At 41.8% G+C, this 21969-nt stretch overlaps 1 protein-coding gene across 2 annotated transcripts in view; it reads right to left on the bottom strand.

The window, feature by feature from the left end:
* VTI1B (vesicle transport through interaction with t-SNAREs 1B) overlaps positions 1-21969 on the bottom strand; it is a 646522-nt gene that overhangs the window by 235338 nt on the left and 389215 nt on the right. For both annotated transcript variants that reach the window (XM_044074064.1, XR_006365209.1), the window contains exon 5: positions 15610-15671. In XM_044074064.1, coding sequence (XP_043929999.1) covers positions 15610-15671 — 62 coding nt within the window. The remainder of the gene's footprint in view (positions 1-15609; positions 15672-21969) is intronic.

Genomic DNA, 21969 nt, shown 5'->3' on the forward strand with positions numbered 1-21969 from the left:
ACCCCTGATAAGAGAAATCAAATCTTCAGCCATTTTGAGCATCTGTTTCTTAGGCATAGGGTCTTGAATAGGAGACTGAAGTGTAGTCTTTTTTAGCTTTAGAAGGAGTCTTAGACTTAGAAAACGTTTTGACTGTGATAGTCGGTCTGAAAACGCCCTCAGAAACCGATGGCGTTTCAGAAGCACCGACGTCCTTAGAAGGTAAATCGTCAGAAGGGCCTGAAGTAAAAGGCTGCGTCGGCCTAGTACAGTCCGTCAAAATATCCGTAGCGGTCTCGGGTTCCAGAACTGCGGTAGTCAGGGGCTGAGTCGGAGCCTCATTGATAACCGGAGAACCAGAGACCGGATCAACAGAGGCCTCGGAATCGGGTGTAGGCCTTGGCTGTCGGTCCTTGTCCCTGCGCTTTTTGTGCACGCTGGTAGTCGGTAGCTCCAACGGCATGTTATAGTTAAATTTTTTACCAAAATAGTGTTGTGCGAAATCAAATCATCTTTTAATAGTACGCTTATTAAACCAAGTACAAAAACTACAAGAAGTGACGTCGTGATCAGGGCCTAGGCAAGGTATGCAATAAGAATGAAAATCCTTATGAGGTATTTGCTTCCCACAAGAAATACAATTGTTAACTTTTTCTGACATCGGTCTGAGGCAAGAAAAGTTTCCCCAACTGGGTACTTAGCTTTATAGAAGACTTCAGTCTAAAATTCAAATTCGACAATCTCAGGAGATGGCCGACCGGCACTTGCGAACTGCTTCTGCTTCGGGCACCGCACGGCAAGAAAGAGTGAAGAAAATGGCGTCGGTTGCAGTATATGTACCCCTGGCACTCTGACGTCAGGGAGGAGGTGACAGTAACCGACGTCGGACCAAGACTTTGGAAATCCGGCCGACTGCGGGACCGCCTGACGGCAGGATAACCCAAGTGTGATGACTGCAGCAGGGTAACACGATGAACATCTGCTCTGTCATGATTGCATACTGTAAACAGATTACTTTTTGCCAGAAACTTTTTGTTACACCTTCATGTACAGAGAATAAAACGGGTGCACAGACTCAGTGGATTTTAAAAAAATTTAAAAAAAAAATGTCACACAAAGTTGAACTTATTAGATCTGTCAAACTACAGGACATTGACAATACTCATAATAATCAGAAATATCTGGAGTTAAGTTTGAGCCAGTAAACAGCAGGTAAGATGGTCAATAAAAGTGTCAGTAAGATACTAAACACTCCTGGAGATGGAGAAACCTGTTTGCTAATTTTTATGAATATTTATATGCAGCAGATGTTACTGTATGGAGTGAAGAACTAGTCAAACTTTTAAATTTTCTACTTTTGAATAAATATATTGAGTTCCATACAGACTCCCTATGAAGAGATTATACTAGAGGAAGTACAAACACTCTTCAATGAACTGAGTAAAGATAAATCACTTGGTCCTGATGGCTTGCCTATAGAAATTTATTTTGAGGCTAAATAAATATTTCTGTATAGTTTCACAGTCATAGACAACTACTTTCATAATTTGGCTGCCCCCCCCAAAAAAAATGCTCGAGGCAGGCAATAATTGCCGTTACTTTGAAACCTGGTAAAACTCTCTTTAAGTAGGCTCATACTGCCCTACAACTATTCACACCCATGACTATCTTAGCGTAAAGACTGTTCAGAATACTTCCTCTACTGATCGACTTAGACTAGGTGGAATATATACCTCCCAAAACCACTCAAGATAATTTGATAAAAAACTTGCTTATTAAAAGAAGTCACCAAAATAACAAAATACCCTTTGTTAGTAGCAAGTCTAAAGGTTAAAAAGCATTTGACAGGGTAAGATGTCAGCATCTTAGTCAATTAGTACTGAATCAGAAATTACCTGAGGGGCTTTGTTAAATTACTTCACTCAGTATATCAAGAGACAAGAGCCAGAATTAAAGATAGGGAATGAATTTCTCGGGTATTTAAATTAGGAAAAGACACCAAGCAAGAATGCCTGCTCCCTCCTTTGTGTGAAGAATCAGGTTAAGGCAAATCCCAACTAACAGATACAGGTTACAGGGATTAACATACAAGGTTTCTCTTTACACAGATGATCTTTTACTATACATATCTAATCAGAACACGATTTGGCTGTTGTTTTTCAAGAACTAGATTAATTTGGAAGATGAAAAGGTTATCAAGTTACAGCATGGAAAAGCTATATAGATAATTAACAATCCTTCAGAGGTGCACCTTGCAGAATATTCCTTTTTGACAGAATCTAACAATACAGCTACTTCGAGTTAACAGTTAGCTGATGCACCAAATGGATAAATTAGCTTAATTTTGGGGATAGGTTACAGATGGATAAGGATTTTTATCAAAAATGGAAAGTATTCCCTTGCATATGGCAGTCAGGATACACAGTTAGTATGATGGTTAGTGTTCTCTTGGGTAATTTAAGCCTCACAAAGTATTCCTTTTTGTCTAACAGCTGATTTTTTTGTTAAATTAAGAATGGTTACATCCATATTTATTTGGGCAGGACAAAAAACAAGGGTTGTCTGAAACATAACTACACTTCCAATGGGTGTGTAGGGACTCATGAGTCTTTAATTTTGAGTTGTACAGTAGGTCAGCAAGGTTAAAAGAGGGGCTAATATCTAAAGGATATTAAGATATGTGAAAAGGTTTGTGGGAAGTAAAGGCTTTATAAGATGCTTTAAAGGAAAAAGTATTGAAGTAGACTAGGGATAAAAACAATAGCGAGGGATTTAATGTAACAATTAAAAAGGAAATGGAAATAAAGAAGACTTACATGGGTGAGTGGCTTAAAAGGGTTGGGGACTGACATAATGGTTAAGGTGTTTACCTCACAGACACAAGGCACAGAGTTTAATTCTCACCTTTGAGGGGAAACTGGCTAGGCTTAAAATGGCCTGCAAGGGCACTTAGCCTAGTACTTACCTATGAACCTTAGAAAAGAGAGTTCTTGCCTATTATTGACAAGAAGGTGAAAAATATACACCCGTCAATTCATAAGAAATTTGGTTAGATTTGTAGAATTGCTGTACTAGGAGCAGTTACTAATCCATTACGGAACTTACGGGGGGGAATCAGGATTCCAAGAAAAATCTTTAATTTAGTGCTAACAGCTTTTAAGAAAAGTCAAATTATGTGCTGTCAAAAGAAAGTACTATCCTTGCTGCAGTGACACAAGGCAGTAACAAAACCACAGGGGTAAACACATTAGCACCTTGTAGAAAATACCTGATTGAATGAAAACAAACGAGACCAATGTATTTAGACTGCTATGGGACCTAGATCTAAGTATATCAATAACTCATTAAGAAAGAGAATGTAATGTTTGCCCATAGGTATGGTATATCACGCAAGCTTTTTTTTTGGTAGTGTCAAAGTATTTTTACATTCCAGCCAGGCTTGCCAGAATGTCTCTCAAAGGTGTAATACTGACATGCTAAGCGATTTCTATCAAATATTTTAGGAAAATCCCACTGGGTCCACTACAACAAAGCTTGCAAGAAGCTGGCTAGGTGAGATTGTACTGTTAGCGTGTCTACTTTTCATCAGTATAACTAATGTAAACATACATTACATAACTCAGATAATCCTGCTAGATCTCATATTGTTGGCTACTAAAAATTAAATTTAGTAGAAAATGGAAACACATGACCTGTCCTACATGTATAACATCTGAAATTCAAATTCTAAAACAGAAGTTATGTATTTACAATAACTTGGTATCTGTGTTGTCCGATTTCATCATGCATCATGAATGGGTCTTCGGATCCTTCCTTGGATCCAAGCCGACCATTTCTCAGACATACAATCTGAACCTCAAACTCCTCCTTCTCCCATGACGCCTCACTCCTCCTCAAACCCTCCGATCAAGTTTAATGCCCCTTCCTCAAGATGGTTATCTCAGAGATAATAGAAATACAGAGACAAAAGACCTAGCAGAGTCTAAACTAGGAACCAGTGGGTTTTGTAATCCTCTAGATCACTCTCAGCTGTATAAGGAAGGGGGAAGGAGGGTGGACTGTGATGCATAATGAAACTGGACAACACAGATATCAAGTTATGCTAAGTACATAACTTCTACTCTGATGTTGTCCATTTCATTACGCATCACAAATGGTTCAGAGTCCCCAGCTACATAAACCCTGAGAGGACCTCAATGTAGGATATGCCTGAGCACTGCTGAACCAAAGGAGGCTCTGTTCTTGGAAATGATGTCCAGCTTGTAATGAGACACAAACATATGGGCTGTGGACCAAGTAGCTGCAGCGCAGATTTCATCAACTGATGTTCTAGCAGAAAAACCTGAAGAGGTCAACATTGATCCGGTGGAGTGGGCTCTAACTGGCCGGGGAAGTTGCTTGCTTTGCTGAGAGTAAATTGTGGAAATACATTCCATAATCCATTTAACTAAAGTAATCTTAGACAGCCTGGCCCAACCTGTTTGGCGAAAAGGCAATGAACAACTGCTCAGACTTTCTATGCGGTCTACTTCTGCATAGGTAAAAATGTAACTGTCTGTGAACGTCCAAAGAATATAACAAGTATTCGCCTTTATTCGAGTAATTGGGAAAAAAACACAAGTAAATGGTCTGGTTCATGTTTGCCTCTGAAGCGAACTTGGGAATGAAGGAAGGATTCATCCTAACAGAAACTCTATCCTTGAAAAACGTTATGTATGGTGGTTGAGAAGACAGAGCCTGCAATTCTGAAACTCTTCTGGCTGACGTAATAGCCACAACAAAGGCTGTCTTCCATGACAAATACTTCAGCTCACAAGAACTAGCAGGTTCAAAAGGTTTCAGGGTGAGACCTTGGAGTACTACAGTAAGATCCCAGGGGGGACAAGGGTCCTTGATTGGAGATCTTAGATGAAAAACCTCTTAAGAATGCCAGACAAAGTCTGAAAGAGGAAAGAGTAGAGGGAAACCGAAATCCTTCCCAACATGGAAATTTGTGATAGATGCAAGTTGCGCCCTTAATGTAGAAAAACTAGCTTCCTTGTGGAACAGTAAACTCAAAAACATAAGGACATCCAAAACTGAGATTGAAAAGGGGTCTATATTCCTTTGAGAAGCCCAGATGGAAAATCTCTTCGATTTGCTACAATATACCTTCTTGGTGGAGGGCTTTGGAGAGGCAAGGATAATGTCAAGGACAGGTGAAGGAAGCTTGGACTTTAGCAAGATTACTGGAAGTGGAAAAACTAAGCGGTTAGTTTGAGGGACCGAAGACTGGGGAACTGTCATTCCGTTGGATGTGAAATGAGACCCTGTCTGGAATCCAGTATCCATGGAGGATAGTTGCCGTGAGAACACAGAAACAGGAGCCATACCGGATGAAGCCAGTGAGGGGCAATGAGGATAAGATTGGTCTTCAACCTGATGGCTTTCTGTAGAACTTGGGTATCAGGAGGATCGGAGGATAAGGATACCAAGGGGCCAATTGTGGACTAGAGCATTCCTCCTGGGTGATTCACCAGCAGAGGGGATCAGAGTGAAGTACCTGCTGTACTTGCTGTGATCTATTTGCCTCCCCCCTAAATAACAAGGTTGACCCCAACAACTGAAAATCTTGTTCGCTACTGACTCGTTCAAGGACCACTCGTGAGAACTCAAAATGGACCTACTCGAACTGTCCGCCAGAATGTTGGATTATCCCAGGATGTGCATTGCAATGAGAAAGCAGTTTGAAGCAATCGCCCATTCCCAGACCCTCATGGCCTCTCTGCAGAGCATGCAAGAAAGTACAGTTTTGTACCTACCATAAATGTAGATGTCTGATAGATGTGCAACTGCAGTCATAACATATGGGTTGTCCTGCCTCAGGCAGCCCTCGGTCGGCCGAATTCCAAAGTCTGGGTCCGGCGTCGGCTGGTGTCGCCTCCTCTCCGACGTCACCACGGCTGGAGTATAAAGGCATCGGCCGACGCCATCTTCTTCAGTGTTTCTTGCCCCAGATGCCAGGTGCCCTCCTAGGAAGGCTAAATTTGGTAAATGGATAAAAATAATCCCAAACATGCACAACAGTAATAAACAGATACACCATAGGAATACCCCCAGCTAAAGGGAAAAGGGGTAGGGACCCAAAAAGAAGGATACAGAGGGGTAGGTGGGAGGGAAAATCCGACTGCAGTTGCATATCTATCGGACATCTACATTTATGGTAGGTACAAAACTGTACTACTTCCTTCAAGAATGCAACTGCAGTCATAACATATGGGTTGAATACCATAGCCAAGCTGGGGGTGGATGGAACTAAGATAAGGATGGTGTAGCTAAAATCCCCTGCAGGACTGCCGAAGCAAAGCCTGCTCAGGATCTGGAATATAAGGGCAGGTTGTAGTAGCAGCCTCTAAAATGTCCTTTGTTGCCACTCCTCTTAGGAAAGCTGTGGAAGTGGCCATAGCTCTGGTGGAATGTGGCCTAATATTGGCTGGCACACTTTTCCATGGAAAGAATAGCAGAATCTGATGCAATGTCCAATCCATTTTGAAATTGTTTGTTTGGAGATTGCTTTTCCTTGCACTCCAGCAGCATAGGCTACAAACAGCTGGTCAGACTTTCTGGTGGCCTTAGTTCTGTCCAAGTAGTAACGTAGTTGCCTGTGTATGTCCAAAGTATGCAGTAGCTTTTCCCCCCTATTTTGAGGATAGGGGAAGAATGTAGGCAGGTGAATAGCTTGATTTAGAGACACCCTGGAAATAACTTTGGGCATGAATGTAGGATTGGTTCTTAGAGAAACTCTGTCTTGATGAAAAATGAGGAAGGGAGGCACTGCCATGAGTGCCTGTATCTCCGAAACTCTTCTTGCAGATGTGACTGCCAATAAGAAGGCAGTCTTCCATGAAAGAAATTGCATTTCTGAACTTGCTGCTGGCTCAAATGGAGGAAGAGTTAATTTTTCCAACACATAATTGAGGTCCCATGCAGGTACTGGCTGTTTTCTGGGAGGTTTGATATTCTTTATTCCTCTTAGAAACTGTCTTAGCAAGGGATGAGAAAACACTGGAGGGTCACAGTTGTATTTTGCTGAGATTGCTGAGGCATGAATCTTTATTAAAGAGTATGAAAGTCCAGTATGAAGTAGTTCTGCCAAGTATTCTAAAATCTGAGGTATACTCGGTAATGCTGTGTCCTGACCCCTGTTGGCATTCCAGATGCTGAATCTCTTCCATTTGGCTGAATATGTTTTTCTTGTGGAAGGTCTGCGTGCTTCCAGCAAGATTTCTTGAACCGATTTTGCCTCCAGGCTGTCAGATGTAATGATTTCAGGTCTTGATGTACAGTCCTGTAATTGTGTTGCGTTAGGGAGCAGGGGCCATAGGGTCAGAGGCCATGGTTTTGTCCGAGTTATGGTCAATAGCAATGGGTACCAGTGTTGCCTTGGCCAGTCTGGAGCTATCAAAATACCTGTTGGGTGTTCTGCTTTGATCTTCAGTATCACCTTGGTCAGCAGAGGCAGAGGAGGGAATGCATACATTTTTAGAGAATTCCAGCTGAAGGAGAGAGCATCCGTCTTCCAGGCTAGAGGATGGTGAGTCCTTGTGCAGAACTTTTTCAGGTGATGATTTAAGTGGGATGCGAAAAGATCTACATCCGGTCTTCCCCATGTCTTCGTCAGTTGAGAGAAAATGTGAGGATGCAACATCCATTCGTGTGGATCCATGAAATTTCTGCTCAGGTTGTCCGCCAGTACATTGTCCTTGCCTGGTACAAACTGGGATTGTAAATGTATCTTCAGGCTCAGGGATTTTTCCCAGAGAAGCATTGTTAGTCTGCAGAGGGGATAGGAATGAGTGCCTCCCTGCTTGTTTATGTACCACATGACAGTGGTGTTGTCTGTCCTTATCAGTAAATGTCCTTGTTGTAGTGATTTTTCGAAAGTCTCGATTGCATGTATCACTGCCAACATTTCCTTTTGGTTTATGTGCAGATGTCTTTCCTTTGGGGTCCATTGCCCCTGAATGCATCTGTCCCCCATGTGCGCCCCCCATCCATGGTCTGAGGCGTCTGTTGTAATCATTTGGCCTGCTTGAGGTCTGTTGAAAGACATACCTTTGTTTTGCTGACTGGCTTGAGCCCACCATAAAAATTCTTTTTGCAGACATGGAATAAGTGGGATTATGTCCTCTAGGCTTTGGCTGTGTTGAGACCATAAGTTTTTTAAATACCATTGCAGCTTTCTCATATGAAGTCTTGCCAAAGATATCAGAAGGATGCAAGATGCCATGAACCCCAGGGCCTGCAGGATTTTCCTTGCAGTCAGCTGGGAGAGTTTTGCTAGGCCTTTGAAGTACTCTGGTAAATGCTGCTGTTTCTCCTCTGTGAGGTAGGCCATTTGGTTTTCTGTGTCCAGTTTGGCTCCCAAGAAGATAATCTGTTGGGATGGCAGTAGTTTTGACTTCTGAATGTTGACTGTGTATCCCAAGGCCTGCAGTAGATGCATGACATAGTCCAAATTTTCTTTTAAGGTTTGTTTGTTGTCTGCTTGTATGAGGCAGTCGTCCAAGTAGGGGTATATTTGAATCCCCTGCAGTCTGCAGTGTGCCACTACTGATGCCAGGCATTTCGTGAACACTCTGGGCAGTAGATAAGCCAAACGGCAATGCTGAGAATTGATAATGCTCTGTCCCTGCAAGAAATCTGAGGTATCTTCTGCAGCTTTGTCTGATTGGGACATGCAGGTATGCCTCCTTGAGGTCCAGAGTGACCAGCCAAGACCCCTTGCCCAGCATGGGAAGGAGTTGCTGCAACGTCAGCATTTTGAACTTTGGCACTATGAGAAAAGTGTTTAGAGATGACAAGTCCAGTATGGGTCTCCATTTGTTTTCTTTTCTTGGAACAAGGAACAGCCTTGAATAAAATCCTTGGCCTTGCTCCTGAGGAGGAACCCTTTCTATTGCTTTCATACTTAACAGCTTGGAAACTTGAGAGAATGCCTCTGCCCTTTGATGATGTAACAGGTTTGGCATGCCTTGTCTTATTGGTAATGTGTGGAAGTGGAATCTGTAACCTTTGTCTATCAAATCCAGAATCCAGTTGTCCTTGGTTAAGATATGCCAGTTTTGTGAGAATAAGGATAATTTTCCGCCCAAGGGTGCTTCTCTTTGAACCTTTGTAGGCGGAATGAAAATCAAGTCATTGCGATTGTCCTTGTGGTGCAGCTGAACTGTCTGCACCACTTCTTTGATTTGGAGGTTGCCATTGGCGTCCCCTGTAAGATCCTTGGTATTGCCCTCTACCTCGGGCACGTCTGCTTTTTCCCCTTTGAAACTTGTCTGAGCCGGGGAAGGACCACTTCTTTGAGGGCCAGTTTCTGCTGAATCTGGGTGGCTGAACCTGAAGGAAATCCTTGACTGTCTGTACTGACTTTGCTTTTTCCTCTATGGATTTCAATACATCTTGTGCATTAGCACCAAAAATGCTTCTGTTTTTCCAAAGGTGCATCAAGTAACTTTACTTTAACATGGTCAGGCAAAGACTGATCCTTTAACCAAGCATGTCTACGTATCACAGCCCCAGTCATAGCTGCCCTACATGAAGCTTCCAGTGCATCATAAAGTACAGTTTTGTACCTACCATAAATGTAGATGTCCGATAGGTATGCATCTGCAGTCATAACATACGGGTTGTCCTGCCTCAGGCAGCCCTTCGGTCGGCCGGATTCCAAAGTCTGGGTCTGGCCTCAGCTGATGTCGCACTTTCCCTGACATCAGAGCGTCTGGGGTATAAAAGCATCAGCCGACGCCATCTTCCTCAGTTTTTCTTGCCCCAGATGCCAGGTGCCCTCTATGAAGGCTAAATTTGGATAAAATGCCAAAAAATTCCAAACATAATGCAAACATATATATATATATATATATATATATATATATATATATATATATACAAACAAATACACCATAACAGATTCCCCCAGCTAGCTAATGAAGGGGTAAGCACCCTAGGAATACCACAGAGGGGAAAGAGGGAGGGTAAACCTGACTGCAGATGCATACCTATTGGACATCTACATTTATGGTAGGTACAAAACTGTACTATGTCCTTCAAGGATGCATCTGCAGTCATAACATATGGGTAGAATACCATAGCCAATCTGGGGGTGGAGGCACTAAGAAAATGATGGTGTAGTTAAGAGACCCTGCAGGACTGCAGTAGCAAAACCTGCTCTGGATCTGGAGTATAAGGGTAGATTGTAATGCTTGGCAAATGTATGCACGGAGCTCCATGTAGCAGCTTCTAAAATGTCCTTGGTAGCCACCCCTCTTAGGAAGGCTGTAGTGGTGGCTGTGGCTCTCGTGGAATGAGGCCTAATATTCACAGGAACAGTCTTTCCATGAAAGGAGTAGCAAAAGTGAATGCAATTTCCTATCCATTTTGAGATTGTCTGTTTGGAAATTGCCTTTCCTTGTGTCCCAGCAGCATAAGCTACAAACAGTTGGTCAGTCTTTCTGTAACTCTTAGTTCTGTCCAAATAGTAGCGTAATTGCCTGTGGATATCCAGAGTGTGTAGAAGTTTCTCCCCTTTATTTTGTGGATTTGGGAAGAAAGTAGGCAAATGAATTGCTTGGTTCAAAGATACTCTAGATACCACCTTTGGCATGAAAGTTGGGTTGGTTCTTAATGAAACTCTGTCCTGATGAAAAATAAGAAATGGCTGCACTGCCATTAAAGCTTGTAACTCAGATACTCTTCTTGCTGAAGTTATGGCCAGAAGGAATGCAGTTTTCCAGGATAGAAACTGTGGATCTGCCGATGCTGCTGGTTCAAATGGAGGAAGTGTTAGTTTTTCCAGCACAAAGTTAAGGTCCCAAGTAGGTAAAGGTGGTCTCCTTGGAGGTTTGATGTTTTTGATTCCTCTGAGAAATTGTCTTAAGAGAGGATGTGAGTAAACAGGAGGATTTACACTGTATTCTGCTGAAATTGCTGAGGCATGTATTTTAATGGAAGAATAAGACAAGCCATTGTGGAACAATTCTGCTAAGTATTCCAGTATATGTGACATGTTCATCACTGTCGCATCGAGGCCTTTTGTTGTGTTCCAAATGAGAAATCTTTTCCATTTTGCTGAGTATGCCTTCCTTGTGGAAGGGCAGCGAGCTTCCATAATAATGTCCTTTACCCTATGGGATAAGATGTCCTGGGAAGGAGTCATGGTATTCTCCAGGCAGTTAGCTGCAAGGTCTTCAGGTTGGGATGCAGGATCTTGTAATTGTTCTGCATCAGAAGAAGAGGCCATAATGGGAGAGGCCACGGTTTCGTCTGTGACAAGCTCTTCAACAGTGGGTACCAATGCTGCCTTGGCCAGTCTGGAGCTATCAGAATCACTTTTGGCTGTTCTGCCCTGATCTTCAGTAAAACCTTGGACATTAATGGGATTGGTGGGAAAGCATAGACTTTTCGGGCTTTCCAGCTGAATGAGAGAGAGTCCACCTTCCATGCTTGTGGATGGTATGTCCTTGTGCAAAAAATCTTCAGTTGATGATTGTGGGGTGAGGCGAACAGATCTATCTTGGGCCTTCCCCATGTCTGTGTTATGAGTAAGAAGATGTCTGGGTGCAGCATCCACTCGTGTGCATCCATGGTAGTTCTGCTTAAGCTGTCTGCCAGAGTATTGTCTTTCCTTGGCACGAACTGGGCCTGCAGTTGTATATTGTGTTTCAAACAAAGATCCCATAGATTCATAGCCAGTCTGCATAGAGGGTAGGAGTGCGTGCCTCCTTGCTTGTTTATGTACCACATAACTGTGGTGTTGTCTGTCCTTATTAGCAGGTGACCTTGTTGAAGGAAAGGCTTGAAAGCCTCGATTGCATGTATCACTGCCAGCATTTCCTTTTGGTTTATGTGCATTTGCAGCTGCCCTTGAGACCATAGCCCTTGGATACATCCGTCCTCCATGTGCGCTCCCCAACCTCGGTCTGAAGCATCCGTGGTGATGGTTTGGCTTGCTTTTGGTTTGAAGAAAGGCAACCCTCTGTTGGTCTGGCAGGCTTGAGCCCACCACAGGAATTCCTTTTGAAGGCAAGGTATGATTGGAATCAGAGTTTCTAAGCTGTGACTGTGCTGAGTCCATACACTCCTTAGGTACCATTGCAATCTTCTCATATGTAGCCTGGCTTGTGGAATTAGTATTATGCAGGATGCCATGAAACCCAGGGCCTGCAGGATCTTCCTTGCAGTTAGCTGAGTTTGTCTTGTCAGATTTTTGAAGTAATCTGGAAGTTGTTTCTGTTTTTCTTCTGTGAGAAAGGCCATCTGGGTGGTTGTATCTAGATCTGCACCCAAAAAGGTTATCCTTTGGGATGGTACAAGTCTTGGATTTTGGATGTTGACTGTGTATCCCAAGGCCTGTAATAGCTGGATGGCATAGTCCAAGTCCTTTAACAAATTTGTCTTGCTGTCTGCTTGTATCAAGCAGTCGTCCAGATATGGGTAGATTTGAATCCCCTGAAGTCTGCAGTGTGCAATTACTGATGCCAGGCATTTCGTGAATACTCTGGGCGCAGTAGATAAGCCAAAGGGCAATGCTGAGAATTGATAATGCTCTGATCCTGCAAGAAATCTGAGGTGTCTTCTGCAACTTTGTCGAATAGGGGCATGCAGGTATGCCTCCTTGAGATCTAGAGTCACCAGCCAAGACTCCTTGCCCAGCATGGGAAGAAGCTGCTGTAGGGTCAGCATCTTGAATTTCGGCACAATGATGTAAGTGTTCAGTGCGGACAGATCTAGAATAGGCCTCCATTGATTTTCTTTCCTTGGAACAAGGAATAACCTTGAATAGAAACCTTGGCCTTGTTCTGAGAGAGGAACCTTCTCTATGGCTTTCATTTGCAGTAATTTGCTGATTTGTTTCAAAGCCTCTGCCCTCTGACTTGGTGGCAGGTATGGCATTCCTTTTCTTTTTGGCAATGTGTGGAAATGGAACCTGTATCCTTTGTCTATTATTTGCAGTGTCCATGAGTCCCTTGTAATGTAATGCCAATTTTCTGAAAATAAAGAAAGCTTTCCGCCCAATGGTGCTTCTAATTGAGCCCTGGTTGGCGGAGTCAAAAATAAGTCATTGTGTTTGTCCTGGTGTAGCAGTTGTTGTTGCTGTTCCTGCACTACCTCTCTGGCTGGGTGGTTGCCACCGACGGCCTCTGTAGTGGCCTCTAGCTTGCCCTCTACCTCTGGTACGCCTGTTCCTGCCTCTCTGTGATCTGTCTGAGTCCGGAAAGGACCAATTCTTAGTAGGCCAATTTCTGCTGAATCTCGGTGGTTGTACCTGCAGAAAGTCCTTGACTGTTTGCACAGATTTTGCCTTTTCTTCAAACTTCTTTAAGACCTCCTGGGCCATGGAAGCCCTAGTTCTGTGGACACCCCCTCCCTCTGGGGCAGCATCTACCATTGAATCCTCTACCTCTGCCCCCAGAAGAGGATTTATCCTGCGAATCAAGAAAGTCCCCTTGGGATTTGTGGAACCACATCCTCTTCCCACTCTGCTGGTTCCCTGGAAAAGGTCCATTGGTGGGGAGTTTGAACCCTACGGCAGATAGAGTCTTGCCTTCCTGTTCACTGTGCATAAGAGTCTCCTTAACCGATGATTCAAACAAAGAGGGACCGTCAAACAGGACATTAATGAATGATGTTTTGAAGGGATCTGCAAACCCACACAGTCTCATCCAGGCATGTCTCCTGAGGGTTATGCCTGAACCAGCTGCTCGAGAGGTTCCTTCTACTATGTGGGAGATTAGCCTCATCAAGGAGTTAGAAATCAAAGCCATAGTATTCAGCTGCGTGGAAACCTTTTTGAAGTTTTCCTCCAACAGTGAATGCACTAGTGGTGGAAAGTTGCTTCACCAGGTCATCTCTGGAGGCATGTGCAGTGTGCCAGATAACTCAATGTTCTCCGTGAAAAAGTGGCGGAGACATGCATCTATTTTCCATGTCTGTCCAAGACCAGAGACTCTTTGTTCGGTGAGGGGGTGGACAGTAGAGCTCTGTTCAGACAGCTCTTTTTTGGTGGCTGCCAACATCACATTGACATCAAATGGGACACCTTTACTCCAGAAAGGACGATCCTGAGGGTGACTAAGGTACTTATCCACGTGCTCTGGGATTGGTTCCATGGTGTCAGGCTCCTTCCAAGCCCGGCGGCAATGAGGTCAATAAGTTGATCCACAGGTAGGGTCACCCAGGATGTAGATGGTTCCATCCCAAACGCCTCCGGGAGCACTGACTCCACCAAGGAAGGGGGATGAGAAGACCATCCACCCTTTTGCTTCAGAATTTTTCAGCTATCTCCATAGGAGACTGGGGGGACCCTTCCCCTTCATCAAAGTCAGTGTCCTCTAACAAAGACTCCATGGGGGAGTCGATGTGCTTCCTCTTGCACTAACACTTCCGGGGGATGTCCTCAGCAGGATACTCAGGGGAGGACTCAAGACAGGGGAACCCCTTGCTGATGGGTTTGTTGGAGGCTCCCTGGGAGGGGCTTACCGTGGATCAGATGATTAGGAGCAAGGCTTCGATCCACAGAGGATTGGGAAGGGCTTGGCAGAGGAAGGACTGTGTCTCGAGGTGTCGAGAAAGTCCTCTCTACCACCTGGAATGCCGAGGATGCCAAGGAGCCTGCCTCCCACCCCAGAGGCAGAGCCACCAAGGGAGAAAGACAAGAGGCAATCCTAGATCAGACATCATCAGAGGGCAGTGGACCTGAGCTGTTGAAGGCAGAGGCCCCCAGAGGAAAGGATGGCTCTGAGAAGTTCAAAGCAGACACCAACTCCAAGGACCCAGCGTTGATCCCTCGGACCCGCTCTGCTCCGACAGAATCAGAGCCAAGCCAGTCTGGTACACTGTTGGAGTCAGGGAAAAAAGTATCCCAAGATCCAATGCTGAGCCACTTGGGATCACCAGGACCTGTGACTCCGAAGCCAAGTGGACTGGAGGAGGAGGCTGAGGTACTGGGGTTGGAGCTCTCACAGATACAGCATGAGTCAGAGAAGGCAAAATCCCCAGATGGATCTGGGCTTTGAGGAAAATTCTCATCATTCAATCCATATCAGAATGGGAGAGCACAAGGAGAGAGAACCACGAGGACAGGGAAAAATACATAGACTTCACCAGTGATAAGCTCAGCCAGGCAGTCTGAGCGAGGGATGACTTCAAGACCTGCCATCTGGGTGGGTGTGACTCAGACTCCACTCAGGAGATGAGGAGCTATGGATCCTAATGACCTCCAATGGCCCGAAAAGGCTACTACAGATAGAAGAAGACTTACTTAAGGCTTCTCCTGTATATTCCAACTGCCACACAAACTCTAAATTAAATCAGTTGGAATCTGTATCAAGTTAAACATTCTCTTCCCTCTGCCATGGTCAGACCCCACCCCTCACATTCAAAGCATTCCACTGGTTCTGAAACAAGTAAAAACATCTAAAGGGCCAGGCACAAACAGAAACTGCACATATGAAATCATCTTGTCCCATAACAAATGTATCTTAATTACCCAAAAATGCAACTTTATGCTTCTTTTTTCACATTCATATTCTGTAAAATTTTCAGTGCCAGCGTGAAAAAAAAAATTTAAACAAGAACAAAGCAATAGCTTACTTTCGAGACATGGAGCGTAGGATCTTTCGACTTCTGCTAAGGTCTTCCCCAGTGTGCACCAGCTAGAAAAAAACAAAACAAAAAGTACATTTATGTGAGGAGGCATGCTCCGTAACAGTAGATATTCAAGACAAGTGTTGAGCAGTACAACAAATGGGTCTCAACTCACTCTTCATCCAGCTTGATTTTTTCAACTATTAAGTGGGTCTGTCCTCATACAAGGCAATATCTTTTCATGGCAATACCTATGGTGGCTGGGCAATGCAATAAATATCCTAATGTTTAGTATCATGCTCTACAACATTAAGGACAGCAATCATTAAGTGTAGTAAATCTAAAAGCCAGTATTACAGTGTCCTGCAACTCAAAAGGGCATGAGAAATGAAACTGGTCATTGCAGGAAGAATGGTACTACTCCATCAATGTACAACTGTGAAAAGTTATTCGATTAAAGTTGTTGTATCTTTCGGCTTTTCCTGGTTAGGGGTCGCCACAGCGGAACTCCGGTCCGCTAATGATTGGCAGTAGATTTTTACTTACAGAGTTGCCAGCCCTGACGCACAACCTTCAACGAAGGTACGCCCATTCACGCATGTCTCCACACAGAAGACGCTTTAGCTGAGAATCAAACAGGACAATGTCTTACTGTGAGGTGACAACGCTACCGCAGCACCACCACCACAGTATTCTATTAAAGTAAGGGGTGAAAATGTCCACATGGGTGGTGTATGGGGGGAATGGACTTTGCAGACTACACCAAAATTGGTTTGTATTGTCCGTGTGTATTTGTGCTGGTCTGAAGGTTGCCAGTCTTCTTTATTTGTGGTTTTCATTTTTTTTTTTTTTTTTTTGTGTGTGTGTGTGTGGGGGGGGGTTTATATGATTTCCTTGTTTTGGTATATGATTTACCTGTTTTTCAAGACAGTACACATTCACACGTTCAGCTCTAAAGCTTACAATTTACTTGCTTTTAAAAAAAAATATATATATATATATATATATATATATATATATATATAAAATGACTTTAAGGAGTTTAATTGAACTGTGTATATATAAAATGACTTTAAGGAGTTTAATTGAACTGTGCTGACTGCATATGGAAGCTTTTTCTATTATCTTATTCTGTACTGTGTTGCTTAATGAGTCTGCCACACTTTTTCTATTACTGATATTTTAGGTTCTTCCGTTCGATCCCCCAGTGGTATATTTCAGGAATACTGTTTCAAGGAGAAATACTACCCCTACAGACCCAACTGAGATCTCTTCCAAGTAACTTGTAAATGACAACTACTGAATTTCTGAGAAGTTCTAGTTTCCAACTATGTGACTCTTCTACTAAGGAACGGCTGTACTTGAAGTTGTAAAGATAAAAAATGGTAAAGTGCCTTGAATAAGTCAACTAATAAACCCAAAAGGAAGGCACAGGTTAGGCAGATTGGATATCAGTCAAGAAAAGTTTATTGTAGACACAAAAGCACACTGACAGCAAGGTTAAATCCACACAAACACTGTTTTCACCGCGTTTTCATCTTATAACTTCATCAGATGAGCGTAACAGTTAAAACCTTAAGAATATACAATGTTTAAAAGAGCGCAGTGGGCTAATGGAGAGGCAAAACCACCAACTTTGTAAAGACTGCACAATTTATTACCATCCACGAAACAAAAACACATTAACGCTTTTATTCCACAATACGCGTTTTCGTCCACGTAACTTGGACTTCATCAGACAATCAAGTAATTACTCTAATTGCATCTTAAATAACTCACTAAAAACACATTAACCAATAGAATTCTTAAAAAAACATTTCAAATACACTAATCAGGCTCTCTTAAAGGCTCATAAATATTAATCAAAAACTAATTTGTTGTCACCACAAATATATCTAAATAAATAAATAAATATTAGAACTAACTAAAAATGAGAGAATGAGACCTTGTGTAAGTTGAAAAATAATGCTGAAGTTAGAATTATGAAACCAGATAAAGGAGGGGGAGTAGTCATTATGGAGAACATAATTTAGGAGGGTAAAATGAATGAAATACTTAGGGATGAAGTGAAATATGCATGTGTTTCAAGGAATGAAGTCAATTTAGCATACCACAAGATAGATATATTATTAAAAGATATGCTATATGAAGATGTTATAGATAGTAAAACTTATGACTTCCTGTATGTATCGAAACCTAGAATACCAATTATTTTTGGTATTCCCAAATTACATAAAAATTCGGAAGATCCCCCACTTAGGCCTATAGTGTCGGCAGACGGATCAAAAACATTACCACTGGCTAAATATGTTGATTTAAAAACTAAACATATTTGCGTGGAGAATAAGGTTATAATTGTAATAATAGTAATAATAATAATAATAATTTAATTGTGAATATACACAATATTGGAAGTTTTATGCCCGTTTTCTGGATGACATTTGCCTTTTTGGATTGGTTCTGAGGTGAAGTTTTTAGATTATTTAACTAATAGCACACAATTTCTCAGGTTTACATATGAAATAACTTGTAAAGCTGGGGGACATTTCAAATCTAATATATATATAGAAAAGACACCTTTTCGAATTCATACCTACATTACGGTAGTGCACATCCCTTTTACCAAAAAAAGGTGTGGTGAAGGGACAATTTGTACATCTTAGCAGGATGATTTCTGATAGTGAAGATTTTAAAAAAGAATGTACATACCTAATGGACTTTTTAAAGGTAGGGGGTACCCCGATTGTCTTTTATATGAGCTATTTCATGAAGTTGTGGAGGCCAGGAATACAAGGTTTGCCCCTATATTGGGAAAAGGTGTTGTAGATACTGGCCTGAAAAAGAATGCTGGAGATATGACTTATAATAAGGCAAATACATTGATAATTACGTATGATGGAGATGCTAAACTTGTGGATATCATACAGGATGGATGGAAAATGTTTGCCAGTATTTCTGATTTAAATAATATATTTCAGAACCTCTTTAAATGTATTTATAAAAAGGGTCAGAACATAAAGTCAATCTTGGAAGGTGGTGCAGCTAGATACAAAGGTACAGATTTTAGATAGAGATGCACATACACATGTGGCAACTGTGCCCAGTGTCCCTATATTAAGGTAGGGGAAATGGTACACTTAAAATGTAGGAATAAATTTATTAAAACCAGGGGTATGCAAATTGTAGTACAAATGGAATTATTTATTTAGCTTTATGCAATCAATGTGACGCGTTTTACGTAGGAATAACCGAGAGAAGATTTAAAATGTGGGTTTGTGAACACATGTAGGATAATAGAAAGAAACATATTAATAATGCTTTGTGCAAACATAATCAAAACTGTATTAATGCCAATTTTGTTTTTTATGCTATAGAAGTGTTGCATATAATGACCCGCGGTAGTGCTGCTGCGGTAGCGTTGTCGCGCCTCAGCAAGACATTGTCCCGTTCGATTCTCAGCTAGAGCATCTTCTGTGTGGAGGCATACGTGAATGGGCGTGCCTTCGTTGAAAGTTGTGCATCAGGGCTGGTAACTCAGCACGTAAAAATCCACATCCAAACATTAGCGGACCGGAGTTCCGCTGTGGCGACCCCTAACCGGGATAAGCCGAAAGACACAACAACAAGAAGTGTTACCTATAGATCCCACGGGTGGTCCTTGGGAAACCCGTTTTGAATATGGGGAACTATATTGGCAATTCAAATGCATACCTTGGTTTGAAGCCTGTGTTAAAACTGAGCTCAGCCAGGTTGCAATTTACAACTTCAGTCAGTAAATGGTGCTATTAGGTTTTAATTCAACACATTGCATTCATATATGTATTTTACATATTTATTATTTTATGCATTTTTATAAATGTATGTATTTAGTATTGTGCAATTATATGTTTGAATGTGTATGTTTGAAATGTTTTTAAGCTTTTCAAACAGTTCTTTAAAAAAAAAAAAAAAACAGTGATTTTATGCAACTTTTTAGATATGCACTGGTCCTTTTAATTTAATGGTTCCTTTAATCATTTAGTTCATTTGATTGGCTTTTAGGTTTTTAAACATTGTATATAATTAAAGTTTTAACGGATGGTACGCTCATCTGATGATGTTATAAGATGAAAACCGCAGAGAAAACAGTTAAAGTGTTTGTGTGGATTTAACCTTGTTATCAGTGTGCTTTTGTGTTGATAATAAACTTTTCTTGACTGATATCGACCTGCCTAACCAGTGCCTTCCTTTTGGGTTTATTAGTGCACTTCGAGTTGCCTTAGGAAGACTATTAAATACATTACTGTATTAAATAATAATGGGTCAGTCAGATCAGTGTGATGTAAAGTGTGGCATTGAACTCTCTGGTGTGAATAGACTTGCTCTTTACAATTAAGCAAGGGATAGAAAAGACACACATTGCCATATTTAAACTGCTGTCTACCACTATCCCAAGAGTTTAATGATGTCTTTTTTTATGAGTGACATTTTAGTTTGTAATCATAACGAATATGTTTCTTACCAAGTTTCATGATGGGGGTCATTACTAATGCATCAGGCATACATACTGTAGAGTTTTTTATAAAGTAATTATTACACAATGTGCTATCATCAACATATGCCGATATCCACAGCACACTTCTCTCTTTTACAACTGAAAAGCATGGTCCAAAAAGAAGAAGCAGCCCCACAACACAGCCCTGTGGGTCACTAATGGTAGCCACCACTGGGATGAGCAACTACCCCCAGAACTATCTGTGTCTTGTTGTTTAATTAGTGCTTTACCCATTTAACTATACATGGACTGACATCTAGTGCACGTACTTTGTCAGTTATTCTCATATGGCTTAGCAAGTTCAAGATGACTAATACAAATTTGCAACACACTTGTTAAGATAGCTGTGGTGGTACAGACCGATGAAGTCTTGTCTGTGGCCCATCTAACCAGAGATCAATAAGTGGCTTAGATGATTGACAGAGCTGGCAAGGGAGGCTAGGCATGCCCATCTTGGGGGTAGGGCAAAGACAGTCACATGAGTACCAAACCTCTTGAAGAAGGGCTCAGGATGTAAAACATGTGGCCAGGGAACATATTAGGGTAACTAAGCTACCATGGACTGGTAGCTGTTATAATGCAAGTCTGAGAGCATCATACCTCTCAACCTCTTAGTACAAGAAATCTGGACAAAGCCACAAATAAAGGGGGGAAAAAGGCCCCAAAATAGGGACACTTTTTAAACATTGCTATTTATAAACTTAGAAAGTTGACAGACTAACAGATTTTGCTTTAGCAAGAATTTTCTGAAGGATATGAAATCTGAAACTCAAATATCTGCCAATATTTTCTGACTTCAGTCCTCAATGATTTGCCAGTGATTTGCAAAAAAACCTCAAATTTTAAGAGGAGCAGACCAAAAATATGAGGCAAAAATCTGGACATTCTGCGAAAATCTGGAGAGCTGAGAAGTATGGAGAACATGCACCCCTGTGGGGAAGACACTGTGAGCCTCATGGTGACAGCTCCCTCATTCCTCACCCAACAAAGTGGGGTTACAGCAACCTCAAATGAACTCATAGCCAGGATGCCTGCAATAACACAAACAACCCCTACAGCTGCCCAAATAAGACTCCCGCCTCTATGGTTATTCAGGGCACCCACCAAACAAGGCTCAATTAAAACTGAAGAAGGCCTGATTTTTGTCAAACATGGTGGCAAAAAAAATCTGTTAATGCTACCATATGAAATGTTGAAAAATGAAAGCTGTGAGCACAATCAAAATTAACTGTAAATTACAATCAAACAGCAAGAGTTACTGGGGGTGGTAGCAGGCCACCTGCTGTGCTTCAAACAACTTTTTTTAAAGAGCTACTGTTATGTTGTTATGCTGAATACCTTATACAATTTACACAACAGTACTATCATCCTTTCATGGGGGGGGGCCTTGTGACTGGACAACATGAGCAGAATCTCAAACTGTCCTCTCTTTCTGTTGCAGCTAGGGTTGATAGAGATTGTATAAATTAAAATGCTTTTTCCCCAAAATGATACTGTGTGCAGTGAAAGAGGAAATGTGCAAGGCCAAACAGCAGTTTTCAAAATAATATGGCTTGCTTTGCAAGAACAGTTAAGTGATGACCTTTTATTAAAAAGATTTCTTGTAACCAAAGAAGGACATAAAACAAAAATAATATTTGTCATTTCAACAGAAACTGTCCAGGCTACAAATAACCAATGGACTTTTTCATGACACAAACAGAAACCAGAAGAACAAGTCACAAGGACATTAAAACTAACATTGTTTGACATTTAAAAGAGTATATAAACTGGACAATATTTTTCACTCTTTAGTGACGTCTTTGGACTGAGTGTACATCAATCTTTACTTT

Source organism: Protopterus annectens, chromosome 6.part0, assembly GCF_019279795.1.
Source record: "Protopterus annectens isolate FY-2018-M chromosome 6.part0, PAN1.0, whole genome shotgun sequence".
In the NCBI taxonomy this organism is placed as follows: Eukaryota; Metazoa; Chordata; order Ceratodontiformes; family Protopteridae; genus Protopterus; species Protopterus annectens.